A 25,357-nucleotide genomic window follows, 5' to 3' on the forward strand; every position below is an offset into this window, starting at 1 on the left:
TGTCGTCTGCAGCAGTTTTGGCCTGGGAGTGGGGAGTGGTATTTACTCAGGGGAGGTGTAGAAGAGGCTACGATGACAGCTGAGGGCTTCTTATTAGCTGAGGGAACGCCATAAAGCACGGGTCACACTAGGCTGTTCGCCAGCCGCTGATGCCAGCCTAGTGTGACCCGTGCTTTACCGTAACAAAACGTTCGTTAGCCATCGGCCTCGGTGGTCTAATGGTTAGCGTGCCGGGCTGTTATACTGTAGGTCCCGGGTTCGAATCCCGCTGGTAGCATTAACTTTTTGCCCAAGATTTTTTTATTATCAGCAAGTTTGGTTGGTTTGGTTTGGTTATTATAGTTTAATTTTATTATTAAGTCATTATAAAATTTTAATTGAGCAATTTCTAGTTTTATTTAATAAACAGAATTATTTTTCCGATTACTAAACTGTTGTTATATTATTTTTTTATCAGCAAGTTTGGTTAGTTCGGTTAGGTTATGATAGTTTAATTTTATAATTAAAAAATAGTAAAATTGAATTTGAGGCATTTATAATTTTATTTTATGAACAGAACTATTTTTGAGATTAGTAAACCTTTATTGCCAAAGTGCTCTCTACTACAGTCTGTTCACGGAGGAATTTTGAACTAAATGCCTCATTTGTACCTCCCCTAAGTCAGACCCGTGGGGAGTGGGGAATCTCCAGTCCATCTAGTTTAGTTTCGTTTCCGTTCCGTTGTTGCCCTTCGTTTCAGTCTCAGCCATTCCTGAATATCTAGTTTTTTCACATAAACGGCTTTCATTAGCCTTGTCCTTGGGTTGGCATTCCGGCTGTGGATATTAACATTGACTATTATATAACACTATAATTTAAACATAATTTTCATAAATAAATTGACTGAATAAAATAAATAGGTAACCAAAATATCATAAATTTGAACTGAACGTTTTTTGATACATCAGAAACATTTCCTTCCTGGTTACTAAAAACTAGCGGAAACTATCTGTTGATAAGACGAAATTACAGCACACAGTGTAAAGTTTAGTTTAGTTATTCGGAAGTTATATCTATTATAGTATATAAGTTCTATCTTTTACTGCTATATTCACGAACTTCAGAACAGAAACTGTATTGATAATTAACTTAAACAAATTGCTTCACTAGCCCAAATGTCCATAACATAGAGATAAATTTATTTTAACTGGAACCACTACTCTCTGGTTAAACATTAAAGAAAAGCGTATCATCTATGTGGCCACTTGTATGTTGTTGGTCACACTGCCTAGGTTTGGTTGGACTCGTAAAAAATAACCCCATCTGATTAGATGGATTGGATCGAATTTGACTGTTATTGTTATCCAACCACCCAATCACTTGTCCAACATAACAACACGAAAAATAGGGGCACGCTTTTTTAACACAAATAGTGGTGACTCCCCAGTTATAATCTGTTTCATTTCATTTCATTTTCTACGGCAATGCCATTTACAAAATACAATTAGTTAAGATTATAATAAGATTATATAAACACAAAACATTAAATTACAACAAAACAACATTTCATCAGCAATAGCATCGATACAATCAATAATTAACAATAACAGCTATAAACTATGACATAACAATAACAATAACGATGCAGAATGACTATGAACAACAATAACAAGGCATAAGAATAATAATAACGATATAACAATGATAATAAATGTATGTCTGAATCGTATGGTAGGATGTCCTGAGTTTAATCTGTTGTATTCTAATGTCTGTCTAATCTGTTCATCCTTAAGTGGCTTAACTTAAGCGCATGGCGAGCACTGAGTTGACTACGGCCTTTTTAAATTGTTAAAAAGCACGTAATCAAATGAGATGCCGCTCACTACCACCGGTCCGGCTCGGCGCGCCCTATTGGCTTCGGCGTCGGTCGGTCCTAGTAGCGACATGTTGGAATTGTAAAATTTTTCAATTGTTAACCACCTAAATTTGACACTCGTGTAACAAAGTTGTGTGCAATGACAGCAACGCTAGGCTTGTGAACACGAGGTTGTGACGTATTTCCAACCGGTGTCGAACGGAGAAGGCCGGTGCATTGCGCGGGTAAAACGCCGGAGCCAGGTAAGTAAGGGTGAGCCGTAGTCGACAGTGCGCGCCATGCTTTATAGTCCATGATAACCATAACAGCTGATCTGGTAGTTTATTGACATTTCCATTTAAATATGTATAAAATCATGTTTAATTTTGGCCGGTGACATAATTTAAGTATGTTTATGATGCATTCAGTTCCTAGTCGTGAGTGTACTTTATATGACAAAACTTCTTAGCCAAAGAAGTACCACCCAAAGTCATGGGGGTGATCTTTTAAGATATTTGGATTTATACACTAATTTAAAAAAGTTAAATAAATAACTCTAAGTTTGCAAAACAACGAGAACATTTTTGGTTTTAGTAACAGTAGTAGTATCCTAAGGGAGTATTATGGTAGTACTTATAGTAATGGACATAGAAACATTCCTCAATATCGCCTTCAGCAGCCCTTCAGCTGATCTCTTGGAATCTAATTATAGACTTTACCATGATGTTTAATTTATGCGTTAAAGTCCTCACCACCCTAACTTGAGGCAGCCCAAGGCCGCACGCTGTATATCTAGTGCGGCCTTGGGCTGCCTCAAATTAGGGTGGCGAGGACTATAGTACCATAGATAAAACATACTCCTCAAGGAATATCATACTCTTTGAGGAGTATGTTTTATCTATGATAGTACATTCATGTTAAAAATTTAAGGTGCATAAGATCAATCATTGATGGAACATAATCTGAATATTATGCAGACTATCTTCAGTACTTCTTAGTTTCTGGAATTCCCTTTATATAATGATGGTACAGAATAATACTATGTAAAAAATATCCATAGAAAAGTAGAATATAAGGTTTATAGGATGACTTTATTTTAGTGGTAAGATTATTGGCTAGTTGGCTAACCTGATCACCTCCCTCACCTTTCACAATTCTTTTTTAGAAGGCTGACCCAGGGTTATGTGTAGTCCCTTATGAATTAACTTAAATATTATAAATATATTTCATCTATGGCTGGAATATTATCAGTTTCATCTAGAAATCTCCCCAAAAGACTTTTACAGCTTGCTGCAAAGCATTTAGACAACAATTACAAGCAGGTTTGTTCTATTTGTTTTATTTTTGGTTGCCCTCATTATTAGGTTAACATAGGTCCAGGCTCTTTCATATGAGAATTTTCATTTCTTTATATTTATAATGTGTAAACAAATGTTGAATAAGAACTATATAATTAATTTTATGGTACTTTTTACCTACGATATAATGGGTTTATGTTTTGGATTCAACAAACTTGGCTTAACATAGATACCCTAAAACAGACAAAGGTTGGCCTAGGCCCTATGTCAGTTTTTGTCAAGATTTTAGCTGATCTTATGGTTTAAAACTGATCACGTTAGGTGTATGGCTCTGGAGAGTGGGATTTTTTGACAGGGAATTTTCCCTTTTCCGGGTATTTATTTTATTTTGTTCGGCAAGGCAGTACAAACCCATGTAAGTATAACTTATAACCCCAATTTTTGTTGCAAGGGAATCGATGGAACCATCATCGCCCCCCTGCGACCCGCTTTCTATTTAAGTTACAAGGGGGAGAAATGCAACCCAAATAAAAAATATATATTTTTTCATTTAGGCTACATTGATTAGGGATTTATAGTTTCCTTTAATACAAATACACCCTTTTTTATTGCTTCCTTTTCCCCTTACGGACAAAACCCCCCTTTTTACTACACATGTACATATGGCTGTAGGAAATATGTCGGTAAGGCAGTACAAACCCAAGTTTATCCCCTATTTTTGGGGTGACAAATTCAATTGAGCAAACACCGTTCCTCTCTATCTATCATCGTTTTTGAGTTATAGGGGGGAACTGTATACGTATATGGATCTGGGGAGTGTGTGTGATTGTGTATTTTCCAGAGGTAATAGGGGGGTTTAAAATATGATAAAGGGATGGTGTGTGCTCCATTGAATTTATCACCCCAAAATAAGGGGTAAATATATTTTAAACCTCCCTGTTACCTGGATCGGTTTGCTGAGGGTAATGCTTACCTCCGACCTTTGTCCTACTCCATCCTGAACTCTTACTCTATCCTGAACTCCTGCATCAATCTTTGCATGTTTCCAAACTTTCTATTAGGCCTATTGCATTGCTATTTATTTTTGTTTATATAGTCTATCCTGTTGTACTTGTTGTTATCTTGTTCTTGTACAGAGTAGGTATAACTTATCATATTGTTATTTTTCTGCAAGTTTATCTGTTTTTCATCAAGATTGTTCTGCCTCTTTTACTAAAGTTTTGCTCGGCTTACTGCATTGCTATCATTATTGTTCCTATAGGCCTACTGGTTTTGTTTTTCGATTCTCTTGTTTTGTCAACCTGTTCAGATAGTTCGTTATTTATAGTTGTTACTTATAGTTTGTTATTCATACTTTTGTTATTTATAGTTTGTATTTATAGTTGTTATTTATCTTTTATGTCTGTTTTAATTTTAACATAAAATTGAAGTCTTGTTTTCCAGTTTTTTTTCACTACTTTTGTACTAGCATGTGATTTTTTTTGTTTTTCCTCTGCTTCTTTCTGGAAGACAATTGTATTTTTCTTGTAAAAATGGTGCAACCGTTTGTAAATAAATAAATCACACACACTCCCCAGATCCATATACATATAGGCCTACAGTGCTCCTTGTGAGTAGAAAGGGAGGGGTCGTAGGGGGGCGGCGATGGTTCCATCGAATTCCTCGCCCCCAAAATAGGGGATATGCACATGGGTTTGAACTCCCTTGCTGACAAAATAGGAGAAATACCCTGAAAAGGGAAAAATCCCTGTCAAAAATCCCACTCTCCAGAGCCATACACCTACCCTGATGACCATGAGCCAGACACTACAGTTAATTCAAACTGTATGAAATTCTAACTTCAATATACAAGGGTAGGCTACATTCATTGATTTGTATAAGATTAATAACTAAGTTTTCTAAATAGCCTTCAATCTTAGCTAAACATGCCTGGGGAATCCACCAGGGTGTGCCACTAAAGGGATTTGATTGAAATTCATTGCCACAGCTTTTATTGAATTGACTGTTATCCCGATTAAGATTTGCAATAGGCCTACTTAAGTTACCATACTCAGTTTTATTTGAATCAAATTGAAAATTAAAGGGTAAGTTAGGCTAATAATGGATCACCCAGACGTCACGTTAAAGTACATAGTATTTTTTTACAAGTAGTACCTACTATAGCTTAATGATGCTAAATAACGTCTTGAATTCAAATATGACTGTCATTTTTCGGAAAAGTCAAATAAACACGGGAAATTGGAAAAATGTCATACATTTTTTTAAATCATATAGCCTACATTCAAGGTACGGTATTTAAAATTGTGCGGGATTTGATGTTGAACGAAAATTGATAATTATGAATTCCATGCGATTAGGCCTAATATTAAAAAGCACTACCATCGAAAAAGTGGGTGAAACGGCAAGGATTATAGCCTAAATGAAAAAATCACGTCACTAAGTTTCCTCGAATATAAACTATAGGAGAATGTTCTATAAGTACTACTAAAGTGAGTCAAAATTCACTTGTTCATTATTTTATATCTATTTTAAAATTTTTCCTATAAATATACAATTCTTCCCAAGCATTCATCACATTTCCTTCTTAAAATTCTTTAAAATACATTTTCTTCCATTTTCCCTAATGAGTGGCCATTTTTGTAACAAGTGTTGTGTGACATTTGATCTTTCCGGTTTGTTGTTTCTCCATGCAGAGACATGTTTTTTGAAACGTTTAACAAAGTTTACAGTTTGTCCCATGTAAAAGCTATCTCAATCGTTAAGTACAATTTATTTTGTAGATGCCCAAAGCATAAGATTTTGTTAAATTATTCTATTTGTGGATGCAATATTTTACTCAAGGTGTAAGCAAGGTTCAAGTTACCAAGGTGTGATACGGAAAATTTGAGATACTGAGACGGGTGTTGGAATTCTGACAATGATGTTTGTCACAACCTTCATAACTCAACTTTTACACGCTAAACTTTTTTACAAGTGTAGCTCAACCTATTTCTACATACCGAAGAGAAGGCTTAGTGTAAACTGTAAGCAATAATAAGACCGTTCAGTATTTAATATACGGAAAGTAAATAAGATACATCTTAACACTTAAAACATATATTTACGCTTATACTGTTACTCACAAGACGGTAAATATACAAAAGATGGTTAGTGGTGATCGATTTCGATTGGACACTCCAATCATCATCAGATCCAATAGGACAGTATTTAATATGCAGAAATCTTAGTTTAGGATAAATATAAGTCTAAACTTTTGCACAGTACAAACCAAGTTGACATAAAAAATGTAGGTTCAGAACATAAGAAAACTACAATACAATAACAAAGAAGTTACTTTTTTTATACCGGTACGGTAGTATATAATATTAAAAATACAGTAGCAATTATTTAGGCATACAAAATAGCCTACTGTATTTTTTTTTTTTATCGCAACGGTAATATTTTAGGTTCAACGTGATACACTACCAAGTTTCCTGACGTATGACTGTGTAAACCTGGCATAGGCTAACAATCCACCTTCAACCTCATACATTTCCCAGTTTCCCTAAATCACAGAATTCCACATCCGCAAATGATTAGACTTTTTTCTTTAACATGTCACTATTTTGTTGTTGTTTGTCAATAAATTCACTTGTAACTGACAACATGACGTACGGTACGACGCTCACAAAATAATCTCAATAACTATCAGGCTAACATAACAGAACTAACAAAACAAAGAAGATAGATTTTCACATCTTAAACTAACTGAGGCACATCATGCAAACTTCGATTTGAAAAGGTAAACTTCAAGTTATTAAAGCTTGTAAAGAGGTTTAATTATTATATATTCTAAAAGCGTCAAAATCCAATTTTGAAGGAGGTTATTCAGGTTCAATATTTGTAACCTTAAAGCTATTTTTAACATAGCGATTTATTAGGGTTTTAAGGGAATTATGAAAACCATGTGTAAACTTATGTATACGTATCACATTAGGCGAGCTGATGTATTGTTTCAAAAATGATTAAATAGCACTGAAAACTATTTACAACAACATAACAACACCGTTTTAATTGCTAGTCATGCTTGTCATATTCGCTTGAACCTTTTATTAATTTTAAAATGTTCAAAACACTACGAGAAATTTGACCTTCTTTAAAAATAACAGGCTTTGTGATTGAATCACACGGATGTATGCTTGACACTCATTTTGGAGAATTTTACGACTGAATGGCGAGGAGAAACTTGTTGGGTGCAATATGATAGTCTGCAAAAAGTATTGAAAGAAATCTGGGTGCTGGATCCCATGATTAAACTCCTCTGGCTACAATAAAACTTGTTGTGTGTCAAAATCATGTTTGTATTTTAAATAAAGAAAAGGGGAAGCAGAGTAGAATAGCATAGAAACAACGTGTCAATAATTGACCAGATAATGTTGTATAGACCTAATAAAATCTTGTGTTAAGGAAACCTGACCACAGAAGACCTTTTTACTTGTGGACTTGGCAAGAACTGGATGAATTTGGAGCAGAAATAGTTCTAAGTTGATGGACCTTGATATCATCCTATTGTCGTCATATAACTTAACCCTACTTTTTAGCTCACCAGTTAATTCACCATCAGCATACCTACCACCTCATTAATTGGTGTGCTTGACTGTGTAGATCACACCAATTTACTGTATCAATTGGGTATTACATTTAAAATTGGTACACCATTCCAATCATAACGTATTAATGCTAAATTAAAGGACAGTCCTTATAGCTTTAGTTGATGTAAATTTACTTTAAAGAATAAAAAAAAATTACAAATAGCTTATAACAGATTTTTAACCATTATCTTGTTGAATTTGTATTAATATGAGAGTAGCTAACCAGCCTTGAGAGAGCAAGGGCTGTGAGCCAAGTAATTTTGGCTTCATACCAACTGGCTGAAACAGTTTGGTTTGAGCAATAGTTAAGAACAGTTTAGATTTAAATAACTTTAAACTGTTAAAAATTTTTTAAATCGTTTTCTAAAGAAATCACATTTTCCAGGTTCAGCTGGTTGCAAGGTTACATCAAGGTAAGATCACTTCACATCAACATAAGTAATAGACAACCATCTAAGTTAGGCCTAAGCCATTTTAGTTTCAGCCCAACCCACACATTTCAATATACATTGGATATTAGTTACTTGCAACGCATTATTTTATATGCAGCAAATTAATTGTCACTTCCTCTAATATCAGATTTGTAACGATAAATTCAGACTTAGGTCTGCGAGAACCTGATTAAGAAGAAATTAATAGGTATAGCTTAAAATGATACCTCAATATTCTATTAAAATAATACCTATTAACATCTAGTGACATGTATCTGCCCATACATGTCAAGGGTACTCTAATCAAAGTTTTTGTTGTGTTGCTAGTCCTTGCAGTTCTAGAGTCTCAGACTTCAGTACGAGAGGGATGGGTTTTATTCCCAACATTTCCACCAAAAATTGATGAGTCTGGACTGCTTCCCCACCCTAAAAACCTAACACTGTTCCTTCATTGAAAATGCCACAGGCACTGATGACATAAAAAAAAGATTTACTAGGAATAGTAAATCCTTTGTTAATACTAGCCTATATTCATCTATTAGTAATTCGAGAAAAACATGCGCTACAAAAGACACCTACCTTAGCTACTTCCATGAATTTATCACCAAGTGGAATGGATATTCAATAAACTTTGCATAAGTTCTGTGCCATGCAACACCCTTTTCTTCTGGTCATTTTATACGCAGACAACCTTTATATGATAAAATATTTCCATCTCAATCACAACCTTAGATCTGATTCCATATCACTCCAGCTGTGGGATGAGTCCTGGTTTGATTATTCACTCGGAGCAGGTATTCTGGGATTCCAGACAAGCTCAATAGGCCTAATGAAGACTAATTAAGAGATATTTTAATCAACAATGTTTAAGACTAATGCTAAGGCCACTTTTATTTACTGTGGTTGCCCGCGGGCACCCGCCGCGGTTTTGTAAATGCATTGCGTAAATGGGTGCTTTTATTCAAATAGGAGCGGTTTCAGAAGTTGCGGGTAGCCGCGGAGGTTTGTAAATTCCCCCGCTTGCAGTTAGAAACCGCCGATGGGTAGCGGTTCGTATATGCATTGTGTTATATGGGATCGTTTATTCAACACGGGAGCCCGCCGTCACTCTCAAATTGCCTGCCAACCCAAGTCACCAGTGTCACTCACTACACGTGGGGTCTAGTCATTCGGATGTGCGCATTGTGTCAGTTTGCTGAGCTAGCATCTCTTCTATTGAAAGAAAAATCAAGTCCTTGGAGTATTTCAGGTCTTATAGTCCTGGTCTGCCGAACTTTCAAAGCAAGTTCATCAAACGATGGCACCAACATCCGAAAATAATTAAAACATTTGCCATGGTCTTCTCTTAAAATTCCATACAGGGTTGGCAGCACTGTTACACTCGCACGTGACAGCGGTTGATCGCAGGTCACACATTGGTGCCTGCGGCGGGTGTCTGCTTGCGGGCAACCGCGTTGAATAAAAGGGGCCTAAAGCCAAGAAAACACCATAAAATTTACAGTTAGATTGGATTTTGTGTGAATATTGCTCTTATCTTAATCAAAGCTAGTGGAAATTAGACTTATCCTAATTTGTATTTGTTTACTCTATACTGATTATCATCAAAGTATCAAAAGTCAAACATTTTTCAGGTGAATTCTCACACTTCTGGCTTCGGCATGTGTCAGCTCCTGTGAATCGGTAATTAGATTTTACAGTATCTTTACTATGGTCTCATGTTAATTATTTAATATAATAATGTATTTCATTTAACCTTTCTATAGCCTTGCTACTGTTATATGTTTACTTATATAAGATAACACATTTACAAAATTGTAGCATTTAATCAAATTATAGCAACTATGATTAAGCTATAACTTTAGTTTGTCCTTAGCAAAAACTGACTAGTTAAATTAAGTACAGTAAAACCCCTCATAACTGACCTCGGCATAACCTACTTCTTGGGATATGCAACCTAGCGTCTGACCTTCTACTTGCTTTCTATCTGGGGATTAACACCGAGCAAGTTCAGACTTGAACGATTGATCGTTAAGATTGATCGTTTGGTTTTTTATTTGGTCGTTTGGTTTTTTTTTTAATTAAAGTGTTTTCATCTTATAAAATGTTTTAATGTTTAAGTCTTGCGTTTCAGGTTTCAGTAGGTTTTCTGAAAGCAAATAACAGTGGGTCTGAATTAATTGATAAGAAATCTTTAGTTTACCTTAAGGTTTTACTAAAGTACAGTATAAACCAATTTTAGTGTATTTTAGATTTTACAATGACAACTAAAATACAGAAACATATTTGCATAACAAACTGAGTGAATTGCAACACTTTCCTAAGTACATTACATTACAGTAGACTCCCTCTAGTTCGGCTTCGGTTGGATCGGCCGCCGGATGGTCCGGTCTCAGGGTGACAAGTCACCTCGTCACGGGCAAATGACCTTTGACAGGATTCAACTTGAATGTTTAGTTTCTGGCCATAGAAAACAAAAGAAAACAAAGAAATAGCCACCATTAGCTTCAAGGTCAAGCTATTGCTTGCACTGACAATCGTCTGCAGTCCTGTGGGCTTGCTATGTCACAACAGTTTGTGATTGGGTGAAGAGTAACCATAGCAACTTGTTGAATGTGTGTATGAAGAGAAACCAAAGAACAAACAGAAACAATATGCAGTGTTTTACGTCATCCATTGTTATCTTTATCTTATTTTACGACTGTTGTTATTACCTTTAAGACTAAGTAACTTACTATGATTTTATGCTGTTTTATGAGATACTTAATGTTTTTATCGACATTTTTCTGTTCTGAAGCAAACTGTAGTAGTAGCCTATGCTTATCTCCGGTGGAAGGTGATTAAATAGTTTTAGTGCCATGTAATATGGAACCTTTTCCAAAAGAGATAATCTATGTTTAGGGTACCGCAGAGTGTCAAAGCACAGTTACCATCTATGTGTTTCTAAAGTAGAGGAACACTGCCTTGAAAGGTAGCCTAATTGCTAAGACAAATCCACTAATATTATAAGTGAGAAAGTTTCTATAGATGGATGTTTGTGACAAGTAAACGTGAAAAATACTGGTCTGATTGGGCTGAAATTTGGTGTTATGATAGCTCACATTCCCGATTAACCTATAGGCCTAGATGCATTCTTATCTCAAAAATTCTTTCGGGCTTCGCCCCAGTGGCTCTGGAGTTTCCCATGTTAACCTTATGAGTATTCAAGAATTTTGTCAGCTGTTTCAACTACACAAGTTGGTTCTATCTATCTATATCTATCTATCTATATATTAATAGGCAAGCATGTTTCTTTAAAACCTTTTTTCTCAGCTCGTGTGCATCGCAGGGAACATCTACGCATACTGTTGGAAAGATATTTTACTGTAGATGTGCAGAATGCCTTTAAAAATTAAAATAGGCTAACAAATAAGCACAAAAAATGAATTTGAAAACTTCAAAAAATTAACATGGACCATATGGGTTGCCATGATGGTGACGAAATAACAACAAAATGTAAACAGAAAATCAAAACAAAGGGAAGAAATTCCAATCACATGTTTTATTTACAGTGTTGGGAGAAAATAGAGAAGTCTGTACATTAATATTTTTTGGTCGATTTTCGACCACAGGACGACCACTAGTACTTATTTAATACGCAAGCAGATTTTTTGTGACAATTACTCCTCCGAAACTACTGAACCGATCCTCATGTTTTTGGTGTCATTGGAAAGAGCGTAACGTGAAGTTGTGCAGGAAACTTTCTGTTTAGGTAAATAATTAGAGAGTGAGGCCATGGAGCCCTTTAAAGTTTCGTATTTCTCCATAAGATTAACATGGGAAACAAACATTGTTTTGAAACTCCAGCTGTTGTCAGAAATTAAATATTACATTTGCTTTGACATTTAAATGTAAACAACCAGAACTGTCAAATGCCTGAAGAAGAACACATGTTGTTAATTGTAAACAGTCAATGTGTAAATTATCTATGTTGTATTAAAAATGTGTATAGTTTTGGATGTTGGTTTGTGTTTAATGATATAAGTTATTAATTATTGAATTTTTATTTTAAGGATTTGGCATATGAGTATGTCTATGATAAATGACTCCATTTCAGAGTTCTGCCAGTTTTTGCCTAACTCTGTTCTGTAGAGTTTAAAGTAGCCTACACCCTACACCTACAAATTGGCTAAATAACTTAGGTAGGTAGGCCTACGGTACATTACAAAAGCTAACAGCCTTTTTACTTTGACTTAAATTGTAAGCTTACCTTTTCCCGTCCATGGACAGTGTGATAGTTAAACATTAACCCTTTAAACTGGAATAGGACTGTTATGTAAATTGTGAGTAATTTTATCAGTTAATAATCTTTTAGTTCACTCTTTTAAATTCATCGGAAATTTGTTATTAGTTTTTAAACATGTCATTTGTTTATTTGTGACTCCTCAACTCATGTACTTATTTGAAATTGCTCGATTTCGAGCAACATGTACACTAGTACTTATTTAATACGCAATCAGGATTTTTGTGACAATTACTCCTCCGAAACTACTGAACCGATTGACATTTTTTTGGTCTCATTGGAAAGAGCGTAACGTGAAGTTGTGCAGGAAACTTTCTTTTTAGGGAAATAATTAGAGAGTGAGGCCCTGATTTCTCCATAAGATTAACATGGGAAACAAAAATTGTTATGAAACTCCAGCTGTTGTCAGAAATTAAAAGTGAGAAGAAGAACATATGTTGTAAACCGTCAATAAGTTTGCTAATTTAACAGCTTGCTACAAACATTTACTGACTTGGTTGAAATGAAATGTTTACTATTTGAATTTGGGTTGGTGTAAATATTACAATGGAAAAAAATGAGAGAGCCTGGATAAATTGATATCTTAAAAAGAAAACTGAAATAACACTGTGCTGCATTTCTTATTAATCATTGAAAGAGCCGATTTGCAAACTATGGAAACATAGGAAGGTCATAGAACACCACCAAGGAGAAGAAATAGAAATGTTTTTTTATATTTATAATGTTATTATGGGTAACCTAATGCGGCTATGAGTAGGCTATTTGTAGAAGACACTAAAAAACAAGATCAGCTTTTAAAAAAATTATAAGATATTTACAAGAAATTGTGATTATATCGATCTGTTATGTACCTACATCATGAGTATTTCCAAAATCTTTGAGTTGAATCTTTTAAAGGCAACAGAACCTATGACTGTTATTCGTTTTAACACCTTTAATACTTAGCAATTGCTCGATATTAGTTATTACTTAGCAACCGCCGGATATTAGTTGCAGCGCATGCTGAAAGCGGTCACGTATCACTAAAACTGCCATATCTCAGTTAATACTCGTCCGATCTTAAAGATTAAGGTGTCGATCGATTTGTAATAAAATTGCCTTAAAAAAGTTATTCTTGTAAAATTTTGGTAAAATCAACGGTTTTCGAGTAATTTAAGAAACAAAATTTTAAACAGCCGCCATTTTGTTTTATGAATTTGAAAAATCGTCATAATTTTTTTGTAGCTTTGTCTAGTTGTCATAAATGTTTGTGCAAAGTTTCATAAATGTTTAACCAATTTTCAGAAAAAAATTTATAAGTGAAAAAAAAAACAAAATGGCGGCTATCTGAGTAACTAAGGACTTCCGGACAATTTAAATATGATATTTAGATATGTTTCTTACCCAGGAACAATGCCCTAAAATATTGGTAGAGAGTTCTGGGACACCCTGTATATTTGGAACCATCCCCAGCTTGCTCTCAGCCCTTCCATTTTTGTGTGAATTACAATGAATATCAGTTGGATAGAGTAAGTAATTTTAGTTACATTTGTAGAAAAAGGGTATTTTTATATCCACTAACATAAATATTTTTTCCAGATTTCATAATGAGGGTCGGCATCTAAAAAATGAAAGATATTTCAGATCTTCAGCTGTACTGCGTGAGTAATAATTTGTATAACTGTTATTTATGTAGGCTATGGTATATTGGTTATTGGTAAAAACTAACAAAGAAAACCTCTCTTTTGAAAAAGATACAAACTGGGATAGACTGTCGAGTTACCGTGTGTCGCGTTAGTGGGGTTACTTGTAAAAACATTTTGTGACTCTTATAACTAATTTTGGGGAAATGTATTGCCATCAGACCCACTCCCACTTTCTAATAATTGTTGTTAACAATATTTAAGTCATGATAAACCAATGAATTAAACAACTCAATATTTTATACTGTTTGAGAATCAACTCTATCGACTATTGAAAATCTGATCTACAAAACATCTCTATCACTAGCAGATAAATATTGTTATGCAAAAAAAAAAAAAACTTAATCAATCTTCAAATGGCAAAGTTCACAATTTATAGTTAGATACAACATGTACATTATCAAACTGCTGCATTTGCTTATCAGCCAACCAAGTAGCTTTGGTCCTCAAGATGATAACTTGATATATTTTGTCTGGACTGAGGCACCTTAAATGGTATTTAATTAAATAAAAAAATATTGTGTACCATTTTAAAATTTATTCTTTTTAGTTTGTAACTAGACAATTATGTTTTGTCATATTATAATTGTATAGTAAACAAATTTTAATAAAAATAAGCATCTGGATAACATGGGAGACAATTAAGTGTTTTCAGTACTTTTAAAATTTCAGTAAGAAAAATTTGTGAAATAATCATGTAGTAGGCCTATACTGAAGTGTTTGTACTTCTAATCTGAATAGCGAGAATAATACTTAAAGTGTAGATAATTTCCCTATAGGCCTAGTGAAGTAGCTATAACCGTAGGTGGCAGGGCCCCGGACTGATTTACTTTTTTATTTTGATGTTTCCAGGATCAATAGTTTTTATAGTAATAATAGTTTTTTGTAATATTTTGAACAAATTTGGCATATTTATTCTCATTCCAATGTATTTGATAATTTTATTTGAAAAAAGAAAAGAAAACAATAGGTGGTAATGAAAACATGATATTTTTAGATTCATTAAACATCCTAATACAGTAGAACCTTGATAACAAGACTCTTATGGGGATTGTAAAATAAAACTTGTTATCAAGGTCATACTAGGTGTAATAACATGTAATTGGGGGTAAAATCATTTCAAGGGGATTTGAAAATTACACTTTTTATCAAGGGTGACTTGTTATCGAGGGTCTTCTTATCAAGGTTCCACTGTATTGATAATGTAATAATAATTTTTAGATTTATCGAAAATCCTAATATTTATCATCTGAGAGCTAATCTCTTGTCTTTAATCTCTGCTAGTTTTCTCATTGATTATACTGTAATTGTTGTAGTTGAAGAACGAGTCGTGACTGTTCCTCCATTCGCTGAGTCAGTTCAAGAGGGAGATGTGAGGTGGGAGAAGGGTAAGACCATTATCACAGTTGCCAATGTGAATTTCTACCTTATAAATAACATAAATCTTCTAGCAAAACAACTGGACAAAGTACTTGTAACCAGAGTCCACAAATAACTGGTATTGCAAGAGGAACCTATATTTGGCACGGGATTTATAAGTACTGTACCATATTGAGTCCAAGTTAAAGATGAGCAATTATTCCACACCTCTTCACAAAAAAATCTTTTGCACCAACTATTTTCTTGTGTGTTTGCTCGCTTCTCATTGTAAGAAATGATGTTTTATCAAGTGCAAGAATTAAATCCTGAACTTGAATAGATAAACTATGTTGATAAGATTTTTTTTCTTGATACATCATCATTGTCTTCCGAGATCGCGGAATATATTTAAAATAATACTTTTAATGATAAATTCAGGTACTAATTTGAACAAATCACCAAATTTGCAAAAAAAAAAAAAAAAAAAAAAACACAGGCCTAAAACGACCTTGGGTAACCCGAGGGCTTTGATAATCAAGAGTGTACTGTATTCACATTTCAATTCTGTATGAGTGAAATATACTTTCCCGAGGGATAAAATCAGATACCCTATTGTATATAAACCTCTTTCATCATTATTATAGATGTCTGTGTGCAAAGTGGCATTGATGATGTGATGCTGTTTCAGCGGTTGGAGACTCAGTGGTTGAAGATGAAGTTGTTTGTGAGATCGAAACCGATAAGGTAAAACTCTTCATTTATGTAAGCTTTATTGTGCTCACACTATTGTTTACTATTAAATTTTAAAGACATGACTTAAATGTAAACTTCACGACTGTCAAAAAGTTGTATTGTGTAACTACAGTTTATTCTATTGCTTCAGAAAAGGTTTGTTTGTGCTCTCTTTTAACAGTGTTTTAATTTCTAAAAATCACTACAGTACTCATAATTTCCAAGAGAGGTTACATTTTCACTTATAACCTTTCATTGCCACTGATAGTGATGCAACGAACATTGTAGCAAACACTAATTGCACCACTCAACAATTAAATTGGCCTGAATAGATGATTAGTTTAAGTTGGAATCAATACAATTTTACTTCTTCTCTCTCAATCCTTGAACCTCATTGGTCCGTTACCCGCGTTGTTATGAGTAAAACTATGCTGTTATGAAAGTAAACAATGCTAATATGGGAAATTTTGCAATTCTAAGAACTGAACTGAAACGGCTACTTTAAAAACGATTGTAGGTAAAAGAATTTAAAAAATTGAATCTTTTCCTCCAACAGAATAAAAATCCAATAACCTCCAAATCCTGAATCAGGAAACCATTAATTTTTTCAGTATTCAAAGTTTCATATTGTAATTCTTCTACTCATATCCAAATGCATTGAGAGTTGATAACAGGGATTGAAAAATAAATGATCGTTAAAAATTTAATCTGAACATTTTTTCTCATAAAATAGTCAGCAATTTGACATCATGCAAGTATACCTGTTTCACATAGATGCTAATTTGCTCATGCCCTATCGAAGCACAAAGCTTAATAAAATAATTTTGTATGAATAATTTTATAAAACTAATGTAGTGTTTACATCTTGATTCATCCCTGCACTGGTAGTTTCAAGATTTTTTTCAATTATTTTGTAAAAATAGGGTAATTTTGACATTTACAATTAATAATATGGTGTATTAAGACTTGGATGAGGCCTACGCCTGTTAAATGTGAAATGTAATTTTGTTACCATCACATATAATCAGGTTGAGAGATGAAACAACTTGTTACAGACGTCAGTTCCAGTGCCAGCACCTGGAGCTGGTGTCATCGAAGAGCGTTACGTAGAAGATGGAACCAGCGTCAAGGCTGGACAAAAACTTTTTAAGATTAAACTAGGTAAACTTAACTAAAAACTTATTTAGGCCTAATGGACACAAAATATATATATTTTTTGAACAGTATTTAGATTGAACCGTTATATTTAAACCTATGGTGTAAAAATCTTTGAAATAAAGTAAAATTTATAAAAAACATAGGCTATATAAGTATGTAAAAATTATGAATTACCGAGATTGTAGTATTGAGCTACCTAAAATGTTTTTTAAATGCCAACAGCTAATATCCGAAGGTCTAATCAAAACTTCTAATATTCAATCATGATCTATAATCACTAATCACAGATCGTCTGTATGGCCTGGCCACCAAGAGTAGGAGAGTAAATGACACATAGTAGGTTACTTTTTGTGCCACAACAGATATTGTACAACAGTTCAACACTGGCACATCAATATATATGATTCAGTAATAGTAATACAGGGTGTCTAGTAGTCGGGAAAATCGGGAAAGTCGGGAATTAGTATTGAATTTCAAAATGGTCTTGAAAAGTCGGGATTTATTCTTAAATTTGATTTCAAAGTCGGGAATTTTCATGATTTTGCCGCGATCGTCGTCTTGCGTTACGTAACCACGAAAGTCAATGATGATGATGTCTACACGGGCGCGGGAAATGTTCATGATTTTGCCGTGATTGCGGACGACGACGATAACGTTTCCGTGACCACGGGAGATAACGGTGATGTCTAAACAGCCGCAGGAAATGTTCATGATTTGGCCGCGATCGCGGACGATGACGATGACGTTTCCGTGACCACGGGAGACGACGATGAAATCTGCTTGGCCGCAGGAATTGTTTATGATTTTGGCACGATTGTGGACGACGACTATTACGTTTCCGTGACCGCGGGAGATGACGATGAAATCTGCTTGGCCGCAGGAATTGTTCATGATTTTGGCACGATCGTGGACGACTATTACGTTTCCGTGACCGCGGGAGATGACGATGACGTTTCCGTGGCGGCGGGAGATGACGATGACGTTTCCGTGACCGCGGGAGATGACGATGACGTTTCCGTGACCGCGGGAGATGACGATGACGTTTCCGTGACCGCGGGAGATGACGATGACGTTTCCGTGACCGCGGGAGATGACGATGACGTTTCCATGACCGCGGGAGATGACGATGACGTTTCCGTGACCGCGGGAGATGACGATGACGTTTCCGTGACCGCGGGAGATGACGATGACGTTTCCATGACCGTGGGAGATGACGATGACGTTTCCGTGACCGCGGGAGATGACAATGATGTCATTGATGTCTACAAGGCCGCGGGAAATATTCATGTTTTTGCCGTGATCGCGGACGACAACGATTACGTTTCTGTAACCGCTGCAGTCAATGATGATGTCTAAACGTCGGTACGCGGAAGATTTCATGATAAAAAAAACCAAATTAGCTAGTTAGAATTTTTTATTGCTGCATTATTTCTTTACTTGAAAACACCTCATTATCATAATACTACTTTATGACAAAGACAGGGGTTGGTGTAGTATTATTTAGAAAATTTGGTTAAGCTATAAAAATTGGTATCGGTATCAAATATCGAGAATCGATACATTTTGGTATCAACACCCACTAATTGTTGAAAAACTAGTCTTGAAAAATTTGGAATTAGTCTTGAAAAGTCTGGAATTAGTCTTGAATTTTATAATGGTAACTAGACACACTGTACGTTACTTCTGTAATGAACATTACACACTAACAAAACTCTGTCATATTCACATCAATGGAAGCAAGGACAGAATAGACAGAGTTCATAAAATTTGTTATTAAAAGTATAGTTAATTTCTAATATAATAATTTGATCAATCCCTCTTCAATCAGACCTTTTGACCTTTGATCAGACCCTTAAAGTATATTTTTTTAAGATTTGGATCTGTGATAGTCTTCTGTACTAAACACTTAGGTAATCCAGGTAACTAAAGGGCCAATTTAAGTTGAAGGTTATCTGATAAAAGGATAGGGCTATTGCCAGGAATTATTAAGGAAATTGACAGGAAAGCAGGCTTACCTTTAAATAAGTCCATAGAGACACATAACATGACAAAAGTAGAAATTTTTGTGTTCAGTTCACCTCCAGTGGAAAATTTCTACTTTTGTGATGTTTATTTTATGTGTCTCTATGGACTTATTTGAAGGTAAGCTTGCTTTCTTGTCAATTTCCTTAACAATTTAAGTTGAATTGTTTCTATAATTTGATTGCAGGTGCCGGAGGAGCAAAGAAAGCCGATGCTCCAAAGCCAGCAGCAGCAGAGGCCGCAGCACCTCCCCCTCCTCCCCCACCCCCACCCGCCACTCCATCAGCAGCTGCTCCTCCACCTCCACCTCCACCACCGCCCCCCAAACCTACACCACCACCACCAGCTGCTCCCATGTCCTCCATCCCTGTAGCTGCTATCCGCCACGCTCAGGCCATCGAGGCAGCCACTGTCAAACTGCCACCCTCTGATCCCACGTCAGAGATCAGCGGCACCCGGTCCGAGCAGAGGGTCAAGATGAACCGTATGAGGATCCGCATTGCTCAGCGGCTCAAGGAGGCACAGAATGTCAATGCCATGCTCACCACCTTCAACGAACTTGACATGACGTAAGTAACAGTTGTAGTGTTTTTTTTTTATCTAGGATTGAGGGGTTTTCTGACCAAATATTCTGAGTGTGAGGTTCAGTTCTTAATTTCATCATAATTTACACAATTTTTGTACCCATATTTATATCTACCTTTTAAGTTTTGTTGACCCATTAACACCATGTAGCTTGTCAGCACATTTTTCAGTGAGGTAGCCATGCTGCTAATCCATTGGGGCTTTGGTAGTTTTGATCAAAATTAAGTTTACTAATTTGTGGCTTTGCCAGAGGGATGGCCCACCTTAAATGAGTGGTGTCTGGCTTGGATTGAAGATGACGGCACTAGTGAGTTTAATAGGGCTAGGAACAACACCAGTTATTCTCCTTTTTACCTTACACCCTGTTCACATGAGGGCGTTAGACATCGCGTTTGCGAAACACGCATTAGTCAAGTACCTAGGAACAAATGGGATACTTCACAATTCACATGCAAACACACGCTTGAAACCAATGTCGCCAAAATGCGACGCTTGTAGTTTTCACTTCAAATGCTACGTTTGCAGGGCGCGTTCTTTAATTTTAAAGCATTGATTTTATTCTGATTGCATGTATCAGTGGGTTCAGAACAGTTTGGAGCTTACATTGTATTGTAAGTTGATTTTGAATAATATATAAAATAGAAAATAGGATGACAGCTCAATATTTGGTTCTCCATTGTGAACAACTTATGTTTACTTGTCGTAACAGAAACATCATTGAATTCCGTAAGCAACATCAAGAGGCGTTTCAGAAGAAGTACGGGTTGAAGCTAGGCTTCATGTCGGCGTTTGTAAAGGCTGCTGCATACGCTCTGACAGACCAGCCGGTGGTCAACGCTGTCATTGACGGCAATGAAATTGTCTACAGGGACTACGTTGACATCTCTGTAGCTGTGGCCACTCCCAAAGTAAGTAAACTGCAGCTCAACAATTAGTATAAACTCAGTATCAGGCCAATGGCAAAACCGTGAATTATACATGTATTTCGATGAGCAGGAAAAAGTCTGAATTGTAAATGTATGTTTTGTATGGACCTGAAGAACGTCAGTAGCCCTTTTGGAGAGAATTAAATTAAACCATTATTATTGTTGCTGTATGGTCCAGAGGCTACCCATCATGTTATCCATAAACGGTGTTCTGGTGATTTTTTTTCTTGTCATAACAAAATTTCAATCACAGTAAATAACAACAATGGCACGGTGACTGCAAAAGATGCCTACTGATGTTGCTACTGGCAAAGGAGATTTTGCTGTAATTTTGGAGTTAACAGCTTTTGAGAAAATTAAATACAAGTTTTAGAATTGGCTAAACATTTAGTGCTGTACTGTATGGGAATAGATTCTATATTGTATTAAATTTATAAAACCTGGACTTGGATTTTAAAACTGACTATTGGTAATGTAGGCTCCCAAATCCAATTACACTTGTCAACGGGCTTGTATTTAACAATGTCTTTTGTTCTATTTGTCATGTCTTACTGAGCACCCTGAGGATCCATTATTTCAAAATAGTAGTTATTGCAATGGCAAGTTATTTGTTGAAAACATTTCCTTTTATTTTCTTAAACTCGTAAAGATGATAATGTCTAAACAGATCTAAGTTTTGGCTCACAAATAAACCAAATAATTCATTGGAAGAAAAACATTTTTGTTGTTTTTTACTAATTGTTTGTGCATAGGGTTTGTTGGTGCCTGTGCTGCGTAATGTGGAGGGCATGAACTATGCTGACATAGAGAAGGGTATTGCGGCTCTAGGAGAGAAGGCTCGCAAGGGACAGTTGGCAGTGGAAGACATGGACGGAGGAACCTTCACCATCAGCAATGGAGGAGTGTTTGGCTCCCTCATGGGCACTCCCATCATCAACCCTCCTCAGTCCGCCATCCTGGGCATGCACGCCACCTTTGAGCGACCTGTCGCCATCAAAGGACAGGTATATTGGACCTATACTGCAATATAGACCAGACAAGACAATTCAAAGCTTAGGGCACTTTGTCATTTACTATATGACTAGCTGTGTGCCCGTTCTACGCACGGGGATCTCATAGTAGTCAGTTAAAACCTTCTTATATTAAGAACAGCAGTTGGTTTGCATATTTGTAGATATGCTGGCAAAACGTAAATATAAACCTTTGCAAATACAGTATCCGACAGTTTGAGCCAAAATAAATGCTTCGCAATTAAATGTCACCCAGATCGTGTTGGTCCATATGTTAAATCCAATGATTTAACTTAAAAAATTCTTTATAGATCCACGAGGCATAGCCCTAAGGTAGGCCTATAATTGAAAGTTACTTTCCACAATGGGTGTTGTGTGTTGGGTATTGTATTTAAAGTACTACCCCAACCAGTTAACACTTTATTCCGGTTGACATTTTCATTATCAAAGGTGCTCTTGTCCATTCCGTGAAACACAGAAATAAGGACATTAATGTGTTACCAACAGACAAACACACAAAAAGTACAGAATTTAATTAATGAATTTGCTACGCTTTAAGCATAACAAAGTACATATAAAATTAGTATTTGAAATCTTTGTTAATGTCATCAAATTTTATCATAACAATATATATTTGCTTAGACCGTAGATGACCCGAAATGCTGTCGAAATGACAGCTTACTATATGAAATTAAGTACATAGACGTTTTAGATTGGTAATTTAGAATAAAAATTACCAAATTATGCCACAAACTATTGATATATAGAAAACGTAAAGGCGTACAAAATTTATGATGGTTTGCTCAACAAATGTTTTTCTGAAATGGGTTATCATTTTCTTAGCATACCGGGTAAGATAAGATTTTGGAATCCATACAGTAAAAGCAAAACTTATACAGTTAAGACATCAATTAAATTGAATAGGGTTCTAATAAATAAGGTGGAACACCAAAGATACCGTAACTAATTTGTAAATTACAGTAATATGTTGGTACCTAAAAATAATTCTTGCTGCTACCAACGGTTCTAAGGAAAAGAACCAGTACCAAAAACCAACGTTTACAGTTAAGAACTAATACGGACTAACGGCAAAGTTATCCAACAACAGACAAAATATTCTAGCATTGATTATTGTTGGTATTGGTATAGTATATCTGACCAATTAGCTGCATTAATCTAGTCCCGAGGTTATTGATCTCTTGGTTTTGGACTTTCTCGTAAAAAGTTATAACTTTTAATGTAAACTTATCAGTGTCAGTTTAAAAAAAAAACAACCTTATCCAAACAACTTTTTGTTATTTAATAGATTACGTAATCTCAAAACAATGATTGGTATATCTATTAACATTAGAAGGAAATGTGACAAAAATCACACAATGTTGGGTTTTTGGACATTTGTAATTTTATTTCTTAAGTAGGTAGGCCATGTATTCTATGGAAAAGTATGGTATCAAGGATCGTCGTCGAAAAGGTTGTTTTGAATAAATAGGTAGGCGTACGTACAAAGAGATGGGCTATGGGCCTATTGGCTGTATGGTCCAGCGATTGCATCACACGGTGAGTAGGAACAGAAAGTGACAGATTGGTAAAGCGAGTTTAGCATCATCCGTAAACCTCTGTTACAATCACCCACTGCAGTTGTGATTTTTTACTTTACACTTTACACAACTGTCATTGAAGCGCCGTCAATAAGTGGAAACCTTGTTTGTAAGCTATTGACGACGATCATTAAGTGTCCCAGCCCTATACAACACTGATTCAAGGTCTTCTTTCTAGTTATCAAAACTCAAGAACAATTTTATACACAAAGAATTTCTGGTTCCTGACCTGGATGATGCCTAGTTATTTAATTTCATTTACAGTTACACTATAATATTGCACTTGCGATTAATTAAATCCGTTATGTAAGAAAAACTCTTTTAGTATCACTTGGTTGGGATTTGCTTTCAAAATGTGTTCAGAAATGGTTGCGGTATTTGTAACCTTAGTAAACATATCAGTAACAGCTAGAAAATATAATCTTGATCCGAACAGCTGTTTGTTATTTCATAGATGATTATGTGATAAAAATTGAACGAAAATTTGACAAAAATTGTACAAAACTGCATTTTTGAACGTCCGTAATTTTATTTACAAAGTAGTGAGGCCAAATTTTAATGGCTAAAGACACTCTCGCCAATCCAGTGAATACATTAAAATGATTTGGATCTTGATAGGTACTCTCGTTTTCATGGAGAAGATAGCGTAAAATGCCATCTTGAGTGTTACAGACAGACAGAAAGACAGAAATAGAGATAAGACTTGTTTCTGCTTCTTTAATGTAAAAAAACTTAAAAATAACCTAAAAATGTATAATTCTGAGCAATGTACAGATAAAACTCTTAATTTTATTTATATAGATTCTTGGTATTTAATTACTATAAACAGTAGCCTAGCTTCTCTTTTTTATAACCAAACAGTAAAACTCAAAATCTTAAAATCAACCAATCAGGTGCATGTCTTTAATATGGCTATCATCTTTGTATATTTCACTGGTATTGCACATTTAAGATTTCCTGTAGTTTTGTGTTAAATGATGGTTATTTTCTGGTAGGTGGTGATTCGACCTATGATGTACATTGCGCTGACATACGATCACCGGTTGATTGACGGACGTGAGGCTGTGACCTTCCTGCGCAAGATCAAGGCGGCTGTGGAGGATCCCAGGATAATCTTCTTAGGATTGTAAAGCCACTGACTGTAGTAACAATCATACTAGAAGGCATACGGATGTCATGAGGCAGAGCACCATGCCAAGAAGAGCACTACATTAGCAAAACTGCAAGTTGTGGAAACTTGTTCTTACTCGAATCTTCCTCCAGTGAAAGTTGTTAAATTATTGTTACAAGTACATAATGTTCAAGGAATCTAAACCGATTATAGTCATAATATAATTGAGGTGTAATTTAATGTTTAACTAAGCTTAAATACTCGAAACGACATATTCTTAAGTATTACAGTAGTGTATTAGTGTATGTTGTTGGTTTGCTAGTACCGATTTCAAAATTAATCAAACACAAATGAAGAATTTATTGTAAAACAAATTATATTAATTTGGTTATTGTTTAAATAAATTGTATTTATTGATTTTGAAAGTTCCTTTGAATAACTTGTCAATATCAGCACCCTTCCCCAGTCCTAGGTTGTTGTACCGTTAATTGTTTTACGTCTTGCTATTCTTCATTTACTAATCCTTTAGCTTACACCAAAGCTTTACCAGTATTAATTCTTTGTTTGTTATGTAATATTATTTGTTAATATCATGGAACATATTGTACATGGTGGTGTATATAATATGTTTAGTATTCATCACATTTGTAAGCCTCTGGGTGCTTATGGTGTGAATAAATTATGCTTTTTATTTCCCAACA

At 35.2% G+C, this 25,357-nt stretch overlaps 1 protein-coding gene across 1 annotated transcript; it reads left to right on the plus strand.

Moving 5' to 3' along the window:
* The first annotated feature begins 2,973 nt into the window (after nt 1-2,973).
* Nucleotides 2,974-25,357, plus strand: LOC128985970 (dihydrolipoyllysine-residue succinyltransferase component of 2-oxoglutarate dehydrogenase complex, mitochondrial). The gene is made up of 11 exons (XM_054405998.1): nt 2,974-3,156; nt 8,149-8,176; nt 9,826-9,874; nt 14,052-14,113; nt 15,472-15,543; nt 16,203-16,258; nt 17,302-17,407; nt 19,614-19,995; nt 20,721-20,919; nt 21,690-21,941; nt 24,541-25,357. The coding sequence occupies exons 1-11, from the start codon at nt 3,067-3,069 to the stop codon at nt 24,673-24,675; spliced, it is 1,431 nt and encodes a 476-aa protein (XP_054261973.1). The 5' UTR covers nt 2,974-3,066; the 3' UTR covers nt 24,676-25,357.

The sequence above is a fragment of the Macrosteles quadrilineatus genome, unplaced genomic scaffold (assembly GCF_028750875.1).
Source record: "Macrosteles quadrilineatus isolate MER2022 unplaced genomic scaffold, UCM_ALF_1.0 Scaffold_1__1_contigs__length_201487025, whole genome shotgun sequence".
NCBI lineage: Eukaryota > Metazoa > Arthropoda > Insecta > Hemiptera > Cicadellidae > Macrosteles > Macrosteles quadrilineatus.